At 49.4% G+C, this 16,959-nt stretch overlaps 1 protein-coding gene and 1 long non-coding RNA gene across 3 annotated transcripts in view; one reads left to right on the forward strand and one right to left on the reverse strand.

The window, feature by feature from the left end:
* JAG2 (jagged canonical Notch ligand 2) overlaps positions 1–3,492 on the reverse strand; it is a 95,698-nt gene extending 92,206 nt beyond the window's left edge. Inside the window, exons 1-2 of one of the 2 annotated variants that reach the window (XM_059723297.1) lie at positions 3,217–3,492; positions 2,655–2,978 (exon numbers count right to left, since the gene is read on the reverse strand). In XM_059723297.1, coding sequence (XP_059579280.1) covers positions 2,655–2,978; positions 3,217–3,285 — 393 coding nt within the window. In that variant the 5' untranslated portion in view covers positions 3,286–3,492. The remainder of the gene's footprint in view (positions 1–2,654; positions 2,979–3,216) is intronic. The other variant, XM_059723298.1, reaches the window with a different exon arrangement.
* A 62-nt stretch (positions 3,493–3,554) lies between these two features.
* LOC132248855 (uncharacterized) lies at positions 3,555–8,535 on the forward strand. Its single transcript, XR_009460311.1, has 3 exons — positions 3,555–4,096; positions 4,599–6,127; positions 7,412–8,535. It is a non-coding gene; the product is annotated as an uncharacterized LOC132248855 (long non-coding RNA).
* The last annotated feature ends 8,424 nt before the right edge of the window (positions 8,536–16,959 follow it).

Below are 16,959 nucleotides of genomic sequence, written 5' to 3' on the forward strand. Positions count from 1 at the left end.
TTTAGAAAGTTTTAAATGGTGCCTCTATTTTGATTCGACTCAGCAACAAGCGCAAACCCATTTAAAAAACTTTTTGATGTTAAGCTATTATTTCTAGCATCTATATCAAAACATATCTAAGTAACTGGAACAGAGCCTGCACTCATTATGCGCCTTACTATGCAGCTTGTCACTAATGTCCGCTATTCTCCATGATCAGACTTGACACTAAGCTACAATGAGATCACTTAGGAAGAGGCTACAGTATATGAGACAGATATAAAAGTTTATATGCAGGCTATAATAAAGCCTGGGGAGTTCTGAAAACTGCCAGGCAGCAAGTCTACAGTTATTTTTAGTGTTAAGGGTGGGCAGGAAAAGTGCTCAGTATACCTTCCAAAATCAAATGCTAGCCACCCACCAGAACGCATTTTGTGCCCAGCTGCAAAGTTTAAATGAATTACAGGTTGGTTTGCAACAGCTGCAAAAAAGCATTGGAAATAAAGACACTAAATGTTTCAGCAGCAGTGATTTCACAGAGTGGTGAGATGTAGCAGTATAAGAACTTTAATGGAAGGCATGCTGCTTGTGCGCCAGACATACTGCACTAAATTCACCTGCAGAACTATGAGCTGTAAAACATTTAAGGTTCATCCAGGAAAGAGGAACATAATATCCGGCAGCTGCAAGATAAGAGAGTGCTTATTCTGACAGACAAGAATAGAAGGGCAGGCCGCAGGAACCTGTATTAAAAGGATTAGCCAATTCCCTGCCTGTTTCAAGTATCAGTACTAGAAACTGGTAAATTAAAACGGTGAGCTAAACAGCCTCCGCTTCTTCACCGAGATCATTTGTGATCCGAGACGTGAACATTACTGAACTCTGTTGCTCAGTCAAAACTAGGATTTCCTCCTTGCCTAAATTTTACAGCTCACTTAAAAAGTGCCACACCCAACACTATTTCTTGGATTAATGTTTTAGAGACATTTTTGCTTCTGTACGAGGCACCATCCCCCCATCGACAGGAACCCTGACAACTCAGCAGAACTATGCAGCCAACACGGGCCTTCTAACGTGGCTAGTAAAACCCGAACCACCTTGCACATAACCCAACACGTAAAAGCTCACATGCTCTCGAAAATCCTTCGTCTAGAATTCACAATTTAAAAACATGCCAATGTCTTTCTAAATCAGAAGCACCTCCGCTCCCTCCTTTATTGCAGAGCCTCAGCCTGCCTCGGATGGAGAAGGGGAGTCTCTCTCGGTGGAAGTGCGAGCCTTAAGAGGAAGAGACTTCAGCACTGCACAGATTTTAAAATTTTGCGGGACTTATTCCTTCAAGTTACAGACAGGGCTCACGACAAACATTTTCAGTGACTGACACCCAGACAAAAGCAAGGAGGAAAAAAAGATAGTGCCAGCTTTGCATTGCAAGATACTAGTAGAGAAAATCCCATTTTCTAGCATCTCCCTAATCGGGGATCGTGCGCCAATATCCGGCTTGCATCCCATTGAAGCCGCGCTACCGTTGCAGCCCAGGCTTCACCAGGAACCTAACAATTCCCATCCCCAAAGCCCCAGTTTTTTGGTGTGTGGAGGGGTAACAGCTGTGAACCTGCTCCTGCCTACAGCAGAGCTGAAAAGCTCCCCCAAATCCCCTGCCCAAGCACTCCCCGCACAGCAGCGCTCCTGCCCACCCCTCTCCTCAGACTGCCATACAACCTGAAGCGAGGGGGCAGATAGGGAATCTCAGGAGCTTTCTCCTTCAGCCCCGACAGCCCCAAACTCAGCTGGAGAAGGCCAGGGGCACAGCACGCTGCTGTGCAGGGGCCGACACACCCAGACCCCAATCCAGCCCTAGGTCCCATCAGGGGCACGTGCAAGGACACTTGGGGTCCTGTCAGGAGTACATGCAAGCTGTGCGTGTCCATGTGTGCACTTGGGGTCCCAACAGGAGCACATGAAAGGTGTGTCTTGGGGTCCCATTAGGAGCATATGCAAAGTGTGTGCGTGCACACTTGGGGTCCCATCAGGAGCGTGTGTGTGCGTGTGCACTTGGGGGTCCCGTGAGGAGCGCATGCAACCTGTGCGCGTGCTTGTCCCTCGCTCCTCGCCCGCCCACTCCACGCGCGTGCCGCCGGCGAGCCCCCTCCGCGCGGGAAAGGGCCGCGCCGCCGCCTCGCGCCCAACGGTCGCTGAGGGCGCGCGAGAGCCGCCCCGCCCCGCCCCGCCCCGCCCCCCGCAGCACGCGCCGGCTCCCCCCGCCCCGCCCGGCGGCACGCGCGAGGCCCCGCAGCGCCCCCTGCTGGGGGCCCCCAGCGCCGCGCTCCGAGCCGCCGCCGGGCGCTCGCAAGGGCGGGAGCTGCCGGCCGGTCGGCCACCCGGCGGGTCGCAACCTGTTGCGCGGTCTCCCGCCTTCCCGCCCCGAGCGGCCGGCCGGCTGGCTGGCCGACCGGGACAGGACGGGACGGGACGGGACGGGATGGGACAGGGCGGGCAGCCCCATGTGCGAGCCCAGAGCAGCACGCCCCCTCGCACGCCCGCAAGCGCAGGGCACGCGCTGTCCGCTGCAGGCAGCACGAGCAGCCCCGCACGAGAAAGCACCCCCGGGGGAGGAGGAGGGGGGGGCAGGCGGACCCGCCGGAGCCCGGCGAGGGGGAAAGGAAGCAACCTACCGGCCAGGCGAACTGGAAAGGTATCACAATCCTGCCCCCGTCGGAGCTCCGGCCCTGATGGGAGTATCGGTTGCCGTTCAAATAAAAAGTATTCCCACCCAGCACGGCGGTAGATCCGGAGCCGTAGTTGCACGGCCCGACGAGCGTGATCTTGGCCTGATATTCCTTGAGGCAGACTTTCACGTACGTGTCGCACTCGTCCCGGCCGCACGCCCGGCTCTGGGGGCTCCTGGCGCCGTCGCAGCACTCGCCGTTGAGCAGCTCGCCGTTCACGTTGCGCACCGAGCTCAGCTGCAGCTCGAAATAGCCCGTGGCCTGCGACGCCTCCAGACAGAAAAATAAAAGAAGGGGAGGGGGGGGGGCAGAAAACGCATTAAAAAAAATACATAAAAATCAAATGCAAGAAATAATATTTTTCTTTAAAAAAAAAAAAAAGGTGGTTTTTGCAAAGGCGCCCCCCCCGCCCGAGTGCATTGCAGAACCCCCCCCCCCCCCCCCGGTGCATTGCACAAATCCCGCCGGTGCATCGCAGGAGCCCCCGGGACGGCGCGCGGCGCCTTACCTGCGCCCACAAAGTTAGCAGCAGCGCCGCAGCCAGGGCAGCCCGGCGCCGCCCGCCGCCAGCCCGCATGCCTGCTGCTCCGGGCAATCACACACAAGCCATGGACCGCCCGCCGCTCGCAGCAGCATCGGCCGCCGGGGCTGCACGGGCCGCGGGCGGGGGCGGCGCGGCGCGGCCGAGCCGGGAGGCGCGGGGCATGGGCCGGCGGCCGCGCTGCACCGCGGGCGGCTCCGCTCTCTGCGCCTCGACTGCGCGAGCGGCCAACAAGTAGGTGCCGGAGTGACAGCTTCGTTACCCATTAGTCACCGGCGCCGCTGCCTTCATATTCATGAGGGGGAAGGGCCCCAGCCCGGAGCGGGCGGGTGTGGCCACGAGCGGCGCTCCGCTAACCCGCGCTAGCAGGGAGGGCGCTGCGTGCCCCGGGGACTCCCCAGCCCCGCGCCCGCCCAACCGCCCGCAGCCGGGAGGAGGAGGCGGAGGCGGCACCGCCCCCTGGCTGAGGAGCCCCTGGCAGCAGGGGCGGGTGTCCCACTGCTCCCCACTTCGCAGGGGTCTTCCTCCGTCCCCACCCTCCTCTCCCATACCTGCCCCGGCCCCACCCCTCGGGGAGGGCAGCTCCGCCTCCGCCTCCTCCTGCTGCTGCTGCTGTTGCAGGAGCCTGGACCTGATGCTTAGCGCTGCCTGGAGCCCGCCCGGAGTTTGGACGATTTGCCACTTGCAGCAGCTGGCAGAAACCTCCGGGCAGCGGCAGGGCTGGGATCGACTGCTCCGAGGAAGGGGAAAAAAAAAGGCCTGGTTGAGGAGACTGGTCTCTGCATTTCTGACGGCCTAGGGTTTTGTGTGGCGTCTGCCCACCTGGATGCTCTCCTGGCCCCGAAAGGTAGAGGGGAAGCTGCCCTCCTCGCCCTTGGGGAGCGGTGGTGTGGGTTTCCCCGGGCCTAGGGAGAGGCACAGTCAGGCAGTCGTGGGTGGGGATACACATGAGCGCTTGCAGTGTGGCGGGAGTCATGCGTGGCACGTACAGGGCACATGGCTCAGTGGGGTGATGGTGTCCTGCAGGGACTGGTTGAAACTGTAGAAGTGGTGCAGAAGAGGATTTCTCCGCCAGCCCGCAAAGCGGAGGTCTGTGGTTTTGATCTCTATTGGCAACCACGAAGGGGCCTAGCTGTATAGAGCTGCAGTGCCATGGATACATTATCAGAGGCTAAATCAGCATTTCTACCCTAACATTTTCTGCAGCCTCCCCTCCTCATTAACCCTGTAGTACTGGTGAGCCACTAAGGGGGCACAATGGGAACAAACAGGTCAGAAATCAAAGGGCTGTAGCATTCCCCCTGTGCTGCAACCCTTTCACGGAGCCCACCCTCCTCCTTTCTTTTCAGATCCCAGCCTGACTCTCCGACAGCCAGCCGGCACACCACTCCTCCTGCTATTCATGGCCAGCATGCAGCTGCAACTACTTCCCTAGGCTGACACAGCAGCAGCTGCTAAATGTGTGTCAGCTGGCCAGCCACTCGCCAAAGTCCTCCTGCCTGCTTTGCTTCCCTTGTTGCTGTCACTTTCCTGCTTACCCATCTTCAGACCTGCTTCCCCGTTCCATCTTTCCCACTCCCATAATCTGCTCCAGTGCCCCCAGTTCTCCTGCTGTCCTGGACCCACCCCCACAGCTGTCCCTATTCACCTGACTCTCGCTTCAGGAAACCTTTTCCCCTCCTTCCCCACAAAGAGTTACCATTGATTGCCTGGTTTTCCCTCTACACATCAAACAAACAAGCAAAAAACTCAGAAATGAAGAAAATAGTCATTTTCATTTTTACGCTGCTTTTTCCAAAAAAGGTGCCCTCCACCATGGCAGCACTTATACATCTAATGGTTAAGACAGCCTTGGCTCTATCTCCTTCCTCTAAAAATATGGCTGCCTGTAAAAATGTCTTAGGGTTATTTCTCAGCAGAAGGGAAAGGAAGTGGAAAAGAAACAGAAGTGGAGCTAGTCTGGTGTTTTAAGGTTGCTATGCCTTGCTAGGCAAAATCTCCACTAAATCCCAGCCCATGCCATTTTCCCATCCATCTAAATCCCATCCCCAGTCCTACATGGAAGGGGAAACTGCATTTCAGCATGTAGAGATTTCTGACAGCCAGTGGGGAGGTTTCTTGAGACAGATCTGTGCCTCCTGATGTGAGAACGGTAGGTGGGAGCCAGCTATATTTGAAGCAAAGGCCATTCTGGTTCTGCAGCTCATCATGAACAAGCATTAAAAGCAACTTTCTGCTTCTTTCCAGGAGAAGCAGCAAGATGAGCCTGGGGTTCCCACCATATACATATGTTGGGACTTTGATCTGTGTGTCTACCACAGGGCCCCTTTATTGCCCGAGTCTCTCTGCCTCAGCTTCCCCTCTGTGAATGCTGAGGTATTCAGGCCCTCCAGGAGTACAGGACACAGCGTCAGCACTGTACCTAGACTCCCGGCAGCCCCGGGGAAGCTTTTAGTATCGGGCCCCCCTTCACCAGAAATAATGATAATAATAATTTTAAAATTACCATTTTGAGGCCCCCTTTCTGCCCGGGCCCCAGGCAGCTACCCAGTTCGTCCATGCCTGTGTCTGGCCCTGCACAGTGTAGTTGTGATGATGGACCACCAAAGTATCATCTATGCCTATGACCACTTTTTAAAAACGCTTCCCCTCATCCATTTTCCAGTCATTCTCCTTGGTTCAGATTGTGCCTTTCCCACCAGTTTAGCTATTTCTCACTGTGCCACAACAGTGGTTTCCTAATGCTTCATTTTGTTCTCCTATTCTGCGTTTCACCATAGCTGTTATTTCTCAGCTGCTGCAGGATATCACCCTTTTCTTCTACCTGTAGGCAAAGCTGTTTGGTTACACCTGGGTCTGGAGCAGTTATTGACAACAGGTAGCTGCTTTAAAAAAAAAAAAAAAAAAAGCTTTCCAGTGCTTTAGGGATATGTCATGTTACTAGCTGCAGAGAAGGAAGCTCACTAGTCATAGGACAAGCAAAGAATAAGCAGGGGAAGCTTCCTTCACTGCTCAAACCATCTGCATCAGGTCTGTGTGTCCCAGTGAAGCCATCTCTAAGAATGGAGGCCAAACTGCCTCCCTTATTTATTCTTTGTCTCTTCTATAGAGACTACCAATTGTGGTGATTTTGGTGGTGCGGACTATGTCCCAGGGGGGCTGTTTTGAAATCACCAAGTTCTTTAACAGGAGTACCACCCAGCCCCCAGCAGGCTTATACTTAAACTTGTGAGGCCAGCAGGTGATTGGGTGAGCAGCACCAACTGCAGAATCTACCCCAGAAAAAGAATAATTTTCTATTGCTTTTGGCGAGGGCCCTGATCAGGCACCCAATTGTGGTGTAGGCACATAAAGCAGCACGTAGGATCAAGGTCTTGGGACTAGATTTAAACAAGCAACTTAAAGGTGAAAGGTTTATAACTCACTCCCAATCAGCTGTGCTATCCAGTGCCCCCACAAGGTCCAAGGCTGCCAAGTGTGACACATCCCATGTTACTTCTATGCCTGCAGCCCAGCCAAAATGTCACCCAATCTCATAGCCTAGCCCGACTCTCATGCATCTGGCTGGGTTGCGCAGAAGATGCAGGCACTTTACTGGCACTTATTGCCCCAGGAAACAAGGGATTGCTTCAGTGTAGGAAGCCCCCTGCCAGCTTGCTATCCCTCACCTGCTGGATCCTAGGGGGAGGGTACTGCAGCTGCCCTGTCACTAAATGCTGCTGCCCCAACTACTTACTCCAGCTTAAGTGGTATCCCCACAGCAGTTACCATTACACCCCAACACCTGTACAGTGACTGTATGCATCACTCTCACCGTCTCAGGAGACAGAGTCCCAAAGTGAGCTTGGGCTCATGCAAGCTTGTGCTATACCTCTGTGATTTAAATAGTCTAAAAGATGCAAATCTACCTTGCTTTAAGTAGGACAGCCGTTTCACCTGCTGCTGGGCTAGCAGCATACAATACCTCCTTCATGGGAGGACAACTGGCCTCTGCCTGAGGAGGGGCTCAGAGTTCCTCCCCACCCTCCTGAGGTCTCCGATGTTCCTCATCTTTGCTCTTGGGGTATTCATTTATACACAGTTAACCACTATTGAGATGAAGTTTAAAGCCTGGAAGCTGTGAGTTATTATCACCTCTTTCTGTTCTTCCTCATGCATCCAGGTCTAGGACACCAAGTGTGGAGGAGGACCAGCCAGTAGAAAGGGGCCTGGGAGAGGCTATGCTGGACTCAGAGTCATTTCCATCTTGAACTCAGCAGAACTTCATTCAGCAGCAAATGAAGAACCTTGGCGTGAGGGGCTCAGCACCACCTTTTGCAGGAACCGGGGTGGGGTTTGTTTGCAGTCCCACTCCTCCCTGCACCTAGCTCTCTGGAGCAGGATTTGTGCCTTTCATCACTACCCCCTCACATGCTGTTTTTTAATGTATATGGGTATATGCAAAACTCAAAGCTCATCAGATCATTTGCATGAAGTATTTCATGCAGGGAGCTGCACAAAACTTGCACCTTAAAGGAGGGAACCAGTTGATGACTGGCCAGTTAACCACTTGACAGTCAGCTCAATTTTCCCCCGGTGGGTTATGAAGACACAAGGGATACTTCACTTATTTGCCTTAGACATCCTAACTGATTGATTCTATAGGAGTAAACCACATCAGACAGTAACCTTTAACCCCAGGAAATGGGTGGAGGGCAGAAGGATCACACTGGAAGGTGTGCTAGGATGGACATTCTTTCATTCAAAGCTTGAGAGATCGGAGGTTAACCTTGCCTTTCTGGACAGAAGGACTGTGGCTGCCTGCCGTGCGTGCTGGAACTACAGGACAGATCCAGCGGTGATGAATTATTTCCCTCTCATTCTTCACAAGGACAGTACTGTGAGCTGAGTCTAATAATCAGAGCAAGGAAAGTTCCTCAGGAACAGAGGAGAGGGTTTTCCCCCTGGAAAACTCTGAAGTGAAATACTTCTGAATTTGTCTGAATCAAGATGTGCTTCTTCCCTTGAGACTGAGAGAAACATTGTTTTTGTCTTTTTTTTTTTTTTCCTTTTCTTCCTATTCAGCCCATGATTTGTCTCATGCTTGTGGTTCATTTTCAACGAGCATGCTTTCTTCCTGAAAGCAAAGCAGCATCAGCTTATGAGGATGCTATTTTATAGCAGTTGGTAACCCAAGACAAGGGGCTGCATTCATTCTGATTGGACTAGAGGTAAGTTGCTGATCTCCTGGATGGAGCTTATCTTCATAGATTTCATAGACATTTGGGCTGGAAGGGACCCTGGAGGATCATCAAGTCCAGCCCCCTGCCCCATGGGCAGGAAGTCAGCAGGGATCATAGGATCCCAGCAAGATAAGCATCCAAATGTGTCATGAAGGCGTTCAAAGTGGGTGCTTGAACCACCTCTGGCAGCAGTCTATTCCAAACCTTGGGGGCTTGGACAGTAAAGAAGTTCTTCCTTATGTCCAGCCTGCAACGGTCATGGAGGAGTTTGTGGCCATTCGATCTTGTCATCCCTTGGGGTGCTCTGGTGAACAGACGTTCCCCCAGATCCTGATGAGCACCCCGATAAACTTATAGGTGGCCACCAGATCACCCCTGAGCCTGCACTTTTCTAGGCTGAAGAGTCCCATAGCTCTCAGCCTCTCATCATAAGGTCTGTTTTCCTGACCTCTGATCATGCACGTAGCTCTCCTCTGCGCTCTCTCAAGCTTCTCCACATCCTTTTTGAATTGTGGAGCCCAAAACTGGACGCAGTACTCCAGCTGCGGCCTCACCAAGGCCAAGTACAATGGGAGAATGACGACTTGGGATTTGCTTGTGAAGCATCTATGGATGCAAGCCAGGGTTTTGATTGCTTTACTAGCTGCAGCATTGCATTGAAGGCTCATGTTCATCTTGTGGTTGATCATGACCCCCAAGTCCCTTTCATCCGTAGTGCTAGCCAGCGTAGGACTGCTGAGCCTATAAGGATGCTGCAGGTTTTTCCTCCCAAGGTGGAGAACCTTGCATTTTTCGATGTTGAACACCATCAGGTTCTCATCTGCCCATTTCATGAGCCTGTCAAGATCTGCCTGGATCACCCCTCCTGTCCTCGGGTGTGGATGTTTTACCCCAGAGTTTGGTGTCATCAGCAAACTTGGCCAGTCCACTTCTGACACCAATGTCCACATCATTGGTGAAGATGTTAAACAGTATAGGCCCTAGGACAGAGCCTTGAGGCTGGTCACAGCGCACCAAGACGGTTGGCTTCCATCAACCACTACCCTCTGGGTCCTACCATGGAACCAATTCCCCAGCCAGCGGATCATGGTGAGGTCAAGCCCGCAGTTAGCCAGTTTTGCCAAGAGGTGATCGTGGGATACCAAATTGAAGGCAGTGCACTGCCTCCCTGCCCGTTCCGCCAATACCTCCCGTCTCTTTACGAAACCCCAACGAGGTATCCTGGAACCACAGGGTGCCCTGGAACAAGGTTTACAAACCACTGCCCTACAGCAAGCAACTCAGCTGCCCTGCTGTCTGTGGGGATCCACTTGACAGCCGCGCTCCCCTCCTTATGCTTCCTGTTGCATCTCCTTCCATTCAGATGCAATTAAAAAAGGCAACCAGTGCTGCTCATGGACAAAACAGCCAGTGCTTCATTCCTGGAAGAAATCCTTCCTTCTACCCTCAAGCATGTAGTTGTCTGACCAAAAGTGAAAAAAACCCACTCAGGGTAGGTTGGTTCAGCCTGATTACTATCTTGTATGAGTCCATGCCCAACCATCGCTGGCCAAGCTCATAAAAAAACTAGGCAAAGGGCAATTGCCAGCTTTTCTAACTGAAACGAGCACAAACTGGGTTCAGACCAGGACATGGGATAGATGGTGCTCAGGGGTACTGATGACCTGCTCACACTTTAGCATCAGGCAATCCAGAGGGGAGAAAGACCCTCCAGTGGGGTCACTCTGGGGAAAAACTCAAGCCTAATCATCTGCTAGAGAATCTGTTTGACCAAGAAGCCCAGCAAGCATGGGGACTGGTAGGAAAAGCTTCTGTGTCACCAGTGCCGGATTTAGGCTTAAGATATTTAAACTACAGCTTAGGGAATCATAATATGAGGGGCCTCTAAATAAGAAAAAAACCAACTGGGTATTTTCATTCTAATATGACAAAAATATACATAAATATATGGTTCCAGAATTATTATTCATATTGAATTCATAAATTTGTGCAGAAATAGCAATCATTCATCTTAAAATTTTATGAAAATCCATTTTCATAGTAATGCGATGCTGCGGCTAGTAAAGCGACCAAAACGCTGGCTTGCATCCATAGATGCTTCTCAAGCAAATCCCGGGACGTCATTCTCCCCCTGTACTCGGCCTTAGTGAGGCCGCAGCTGGAGTACTGCGTCCAGTTTTGGGCTCCACAATTCAAAAAGGATGTGGAGAAGCTTGAGAGAGTCCAGAGAAGAGCCACGCGCATGATCAGGGGTCAGGGAAGCAGACCCTACGATGACAGGCTGAGAGCCCTGGGGCTCTTTAGCCTGGAAAAGCGCAGGCTCAGGGGTGATCTGATGGCCACCTACAAGTTTATCAGGGGTGATCACCAGTATCTGGGGGAACGTTTGTTCACCAGAGCGCCCCAAGGGATGACGAGGACGAATGGTCACAAACTACTACAAGATCGTTTCAGGCTGGACATAAGGAAGAATTTCTTTACTGTCCGAGCCCCCAAGGTCTGGAACAGCCTGCCGCCGGAGGTTGTTCAAGCGCCTTCATTGAACACCTTCAAGATGAAACTGGATGCTTATCTTGCTGGGATCCTATGACCCCAGCTGACGTCCTGCCCTTTGGGCGGGGGGCTGGACTCGATGATCTTCCGAGGTCCCTTCCAGCCCTAATGTCTATGAAATCTATGAAATCTATGAAATTTTCATGGATTTCATGGATTATTTTTTATCATATGGGGCCTCTTAAAGTGGACATAGTTTAGGGCCGCAACATGTCATAATCCAGCACTGCGTGTCACCCTTTTCACTCATCACCAGGGAACCCACCTGGGATGTTGGTGGGTCCAGGAAAGAGGTCACTCAGAGTGCTGGTCTTGCTGATAACAGCACATGCATATGAAAGACAGAGAGAAAAAGAGTGCTTTCCAGGATGGGCGGGAGATGAGACGCATCATGAGCTGAGACAGCTTCTTACCCACCTCTACCTGCACTTTTCTTTCCAAGTAGCTGATCTCATGGCCTAACCTCTCCTGTCCCACGGCTCATTCTGCTGGTGGATTATACCCCATCCCCCAGCCTCTTTTTCTCTTGGCTGTTTAGATTGGAAGCACTGAGAGGGGGTGGGGGTCACGGTGTCTGCACAGTGCTTGACACGATACAGCTCCAGTCTGGGCTGGTCCTTACGCACTACTGTAACAGATCTGTTTAAAAGCAGCAATAACATCACGGTTTTAGGTGTTCCCCACTGAACCTGTTACAAACATATTTGAAGCTGATGTTTGGCACATAATTTAATTTAATGTGCACCTTGTTCCTTTGGCAGACCTGTCCCTCCTCCTTTATTTTTATTATAAAACTGGCACTTTAATGGTCCAAGTTTGCTGGGCCTCAGTAATAATGATATCAAAATGTTCAGTTTACAAGCAAAGAAGCTATTCAGGCTGCCAGCCCTGCAAATTCATCATGGGATCTAAAAATCATTCTGACTTCTTTGGTTCTTACACATCATCACTAGCAATAAAGGCTCTGTGGGCCAATTAGGAGAAGTCAGACTGTCCCCTCAGCTAAACTCATCTAAGCCTATTGATATCCGAGGGGCTGAAGGTTATGAGAGCTGCACCAATCCTGCTGCTGCTGCTCAAGAAAGAATAGGAGTTAGTTGCTTTGCATGTATAGGGCTAATGGCAGTAAAAATGTATTTCTAGCACTAGAGTCAGTAGATTTGACTGAGTGAGTACATGCAAGATCAGATCTGATCCCTGATCCTGCAATTAGCTCTTAGGGTGGCACGTAGGCTGCCTATGTGGCATCAATCTGCAGAATAGAGAAGAAGGACTATTTCTACATCATCGTTTTGCAAAGTTGACCACACAGCAACACTATCACATACAGTAGCGGCCACAAATGGATTAAGATTCCTCTGGGTTCATTTATTTGGACAACTGCATAACTAAGTTTTTGTAGGATGTCAGAGAAATGGCTATTATTGCCTCAGTGATCTTGAATTCAAACACTTGCCTCCCACCCTTTGCCTCTGTTAGCTCTTGTTTCATCAAGGACTAGAGGCAGCCTTTGGCCTTTCTTTTGGCCAGTGCCTGCCATCCTCTCCTTAAGAAGTGTTGCATTGTGGATAGGGAAATACAAAAGACACTTCTACAATGTGGACCACGTAACACAATTAATTGGAAAGGAAAGACTCTGTGCCAGGCTTATGCAGTTTTATGCCTTATCTTACCAGTCAAATAAAATGTTCATTATTCTCTGTTAAGAGCAAATGGAAATGAGGACTTCCTCTTTCCAAAAAAAACTCCAACAAAAACCAAAAAACCTCTCTCTTCCTGGAGCCCGGTGAGGAAAACTCCAGGGGGGACAGCTGAAGGAGTTATCGGCGCCCTCCCGTCACAAACCATAACTAAAACAAGATTATCCAGCAGAAGAGTGCTATTAAAGGAGGAAACTGTGCCTGTAATTTCGTTAAGGGGAAGGATATTATTTAAAAGCCTTTTACAAGCAGAGTTTCTGAATTGGAATTACTACTTACTCTCTTTCCTATAAGGCTTGTTGCTGCTTGGACTTCAATATCAAGACATCACAGTCTTATTACAGTGGTCTTTGCAAATATTTGCCACCTTGGCTTTGCAGAAGGCGCTTATATACAAGGAAAATCACAGCAATTCCCTGGTATATTAAATATACAATATCACACGTGGTTGTAGGCTGGGATTTTCTCCTTTGCTGTTTTTTTTCTGACAATAACAACCCCTAGCCTTTATATAATACAGAAACCTAACTTTGTTCAAATTGCTGGATAGGCAGTAAATCCTTGGACTTGTATACACTGAAACATAAGCACAACCTGACTCACGTGAACTGCATCACGTGAAATGCAACATCAAGATGAGGACCTAACTCGTACCTCCTGGGAGCAGGTAGGTAGGTAGGAATTATTAGCAGTGGTTCTACATAGAGTCCAGCAAAGGCTCCTTCGGTCACTCGTGGTCTTCAACGCTACTCCGAGGAGTCCTGAGAAAACTTTATCAGTGACATGGCAAATATTTCCTTAGTTAATGCTGTGGCTGGGTAGGTTTGTGAAAAGCCAGTGTGTATGAAATATTGTAGAGATCTGTGGGTGCAGAATCACAGATGGTTACATGTTGGCACATCCACAGGAGTACAGAAAATTTTGGTAAAATCTGTCACAAAATTATCTTGCACTTGCTGCAGAAATTAGCCCTGGAATGCTGTAGAATTCCATCGGCCCCAAGTATAACAGAGTCCCCGCTGAGCTCAGCTAGCACAGCTGCTCCTTTAGATCAATGGCAGATCATTCACTTGGAAAGTTAGAGATCCTATTCTGCTTCTGAGAGTGACTTCTTCACATACCATCTGTATATATTATATGTATATTGCAAGAGACAAAGATGATTTGCGGTGGCCTCCACACACTGATTACTGGCTTATACTGCCACAAAGCTTTTGGTGAAAACATGAAAATAGGAGAATAACAGCCCAGCTAAAGGCCTGAAATAATTCATTAAAGAAGATGCTTTGATCACAAGAGAAAACATTTCTGTACAGGGTCAACTTGCAATTCACAGCTATACATTTTTATCAGATGTATAGATTTGTAAAGCCAGAATGAACCATAATGACAGTCTGGTGGAACCTCACTCTTTTTTTGCAGGTTTTTACTTAGTTTGAGATTTAGAAAAAGCTTAGTATCAAATATAGCAAGATTTCTAGATTTCTCTGTGACAGACTAGGAATTCACTGACAATATATTTGCTCGTGTGACATGAGAGTTGCATTGCATTTTTCATAAATTATCTGGTTTTAAATGAACACCCTGCTCCACTTTAGTTGGTGTCCCCATAACACTATAAACAAGGGCATTCCAGTGTGATCAAATGTAGGACCCTTGCATTTTTGGCCTTCATATATTAATGGTAAAACTTTCACATGAGAATCCTGAACTCCTTCCTCAGTAAAGACACCCAAGAAAGTAAAACTATAGAATAAAAAAAGACCAAAATAATTTAGAAAGAAGTTTAGTATTTTGCTTATCCTTTCCATTTAATTCCCTTTTGTACATTTAAGAAAAAAAACAAAGGCACCTGGTTTGATAACAAGATTGCATATTCTGCTGGATTCAGAAAAAACCCTATTATTTTGGGGCAATAATTTTCCATGGTTTCCCTTCAAGTTTCCCATTAGTCCCACCCTAATTGCTCCTGGGATAGACAAGAAGGAGTTAATATTTGAAAAATTAAAGTCTAGCATTTAGCATCTTCCCCCTGTCCTTATGGAGCAAAAATACAAAGTAAAGCAGAATGGGTGTGCCTCACACCCATGTGTGCATTCAAATAGGGAGTTAGAGCACTATGCATATGTCTGGCTGGCTGCCCAAATGTAGGATTTTGGGGTGCCTGCACAGCTTCCAGGCCAAACATGCAACACCTTGTGATAAAAGGCAAAACTTTGCTATTTCAAAAGAATAGTAATTCACAGAGGAGGAGCAGTTTCTTCAGTTTCCTTTGTTTGGAAACGATGTTGAGAATCTGTTCTGAATGGAGTCTGAATGCTAAATGTTAATGCGAGTTCTGGGTTAGCTGTCTTTGTCAAATCAGAATGAATGTTGCTCATTTCCCATCTGGTCCTCTTTGACATTACTTCCAGAATACATTTACAGCTCTTATTTGTACAGTACAAATGGCTGGCTATAGTACTGACTTTACCTTTTATAGGCTGCTAAAATATTGGTGCCAAATCACAAAATAATACTCAGTTTCTACTGGTGAAAACTAAGCTTCTGTAGCCATCACCGTCTCCAGCAGCTATCACTTATTAATCTTTTATTTTCTTTAAATGTAACCATACCCGTAAAATTAATTTCCTGAATGTTGATGTCTTGACAGCCTTGGAGCCTGGAATCTTCCTTCCATAGAAAAGATAGAGCATAGGCGGAGGCACATCAAGCAACACTTTATCCTCCACTCTTCACAACACACCGGTAGGGCCAAAAGAGCTGTTAATTTTCCAATTATATTTGGTCCTTGGCATCTCTTCTGGCAGCTGTGCTGGTGAATTATGTGCTACGGACCTCTACTCACTCAAGACTATGCTCTAGAGGTCAGTTAGTTTCACAAGGTTCACCAGTGATCATCAGCTGATAATTTTATTGCTGTCCTAACTTGAGCTGGATTTGAACTGCTGATCTTTTGGCTTCACATCTCTTCTTTTTCCAGCTACTCTCCTAATGCCATTTCCTGGATATGACTGATTCATTACTAGACCCTTAAAGCAGATGCTACATTCTAGTGCTCTTAGATTCATAGATTCATAGATATAGGGTCGGAAGGGACCTTGCAGATCTAGTCCGACCCCCTGCCCTGGGCAGGAGAGAAAACGGTTCAAATGACCCCAGCCAGGTAAATGTTGAGCCTCCTCTTAAAGACCCCCAGGGTCGGAGCCAGCACCACTTCCCTTGGAAGTTGGTTCCAGATCCTAGCTGCCCTAACTATGAAGTAGTGCCTTCTACTGTCTAGTCTAAACCTACTCTCTAGCAACTTATGGCCGTTATTCCTTGTTACTCCGGGAGGCGTTTGGGGCAACAAGGTCTCTGCCATTCCCCGCTGGTCCCCCCTAGTAAGTTTATAGATGGCCACCAGGTCCCCTCCCCCAGCCTTCTCTTGTGAAGGCTGAACAGGTTAAGGTCCCATAGCCTCTCCTCATAGGGTCTGCCCGGCTGTCCTTGGATCATGCAAGTGGCCCTCCTTTGGACTCTCTCCATGCTGTCCACATCCCTCCTGAAGTGCAGTGCCAGAACTGGACACAGTACTCCAACTGTGGCCTGACCAGTGTCACATAGAGGGGGAGGATCACCTCCTTGGCCCTGCTTGTGATGCATCTGTGGATGCAGGACAAGGTACGGTTAGCCCTACTGACCATGTTCTCACATTGGTGGCCCATGTTCATCTTGGAGTCAATAATGACTCCAAGATCTCTTTCTGCCTCTGTGCTTATGAAAAGGGAGTTCCCCAGCCTATAGGTATGCTGCTGGTTCTTACTGCCCAAGTCCAGCACCCTGCACTTGTCAGGATTGAATCCCATCCTATTCTCATTTGCCCACCCCTGTAACCTGTCCAGGTCCAGCTGTATCCTGTCCCTCCCTTCTAGCGTGCCCACCTCACCCCAAATCTTGGTGTCGTCTGTGAATTTAAACAGGGTGCTTTTCACCCCTTGTCCAAGTCACTAATAAAGAAATTGAACAATGTGGGCCCGAGGACCGAGCCCTGGGGGACTCCACTGCTCACATCCCTCAAGGTCGAATATGACCTGTCTGCCACCACTCTCTGAGTGCGGTCTCTTAGCTAATTTGCTATCCATTTGACTGTGTAGGCATCAATGCCACAGTCGCCTAGCTTTTTAATGAGAATGGCGTAAGAGACAGTGTCAAAGGCCTTCCTGAAGTCCAGAAAGACTACATCCACCGTGACA

The sequence above is a fragment of the Alligator mississippiensis genome, chromosome 2, assembly GCF_030867095.1.
Source record: "Alligator mississippiensis isolate rAllMis1 chromosome 2, rAllMis1, whole genome shotgun sequence".
Taxonomy (NCBI): domain Eukaryota; kingdom Metazoa; phylum Chordata; order Crocodylia; family Alligatoridae; genus Alligator; species Alligator mississippiensis.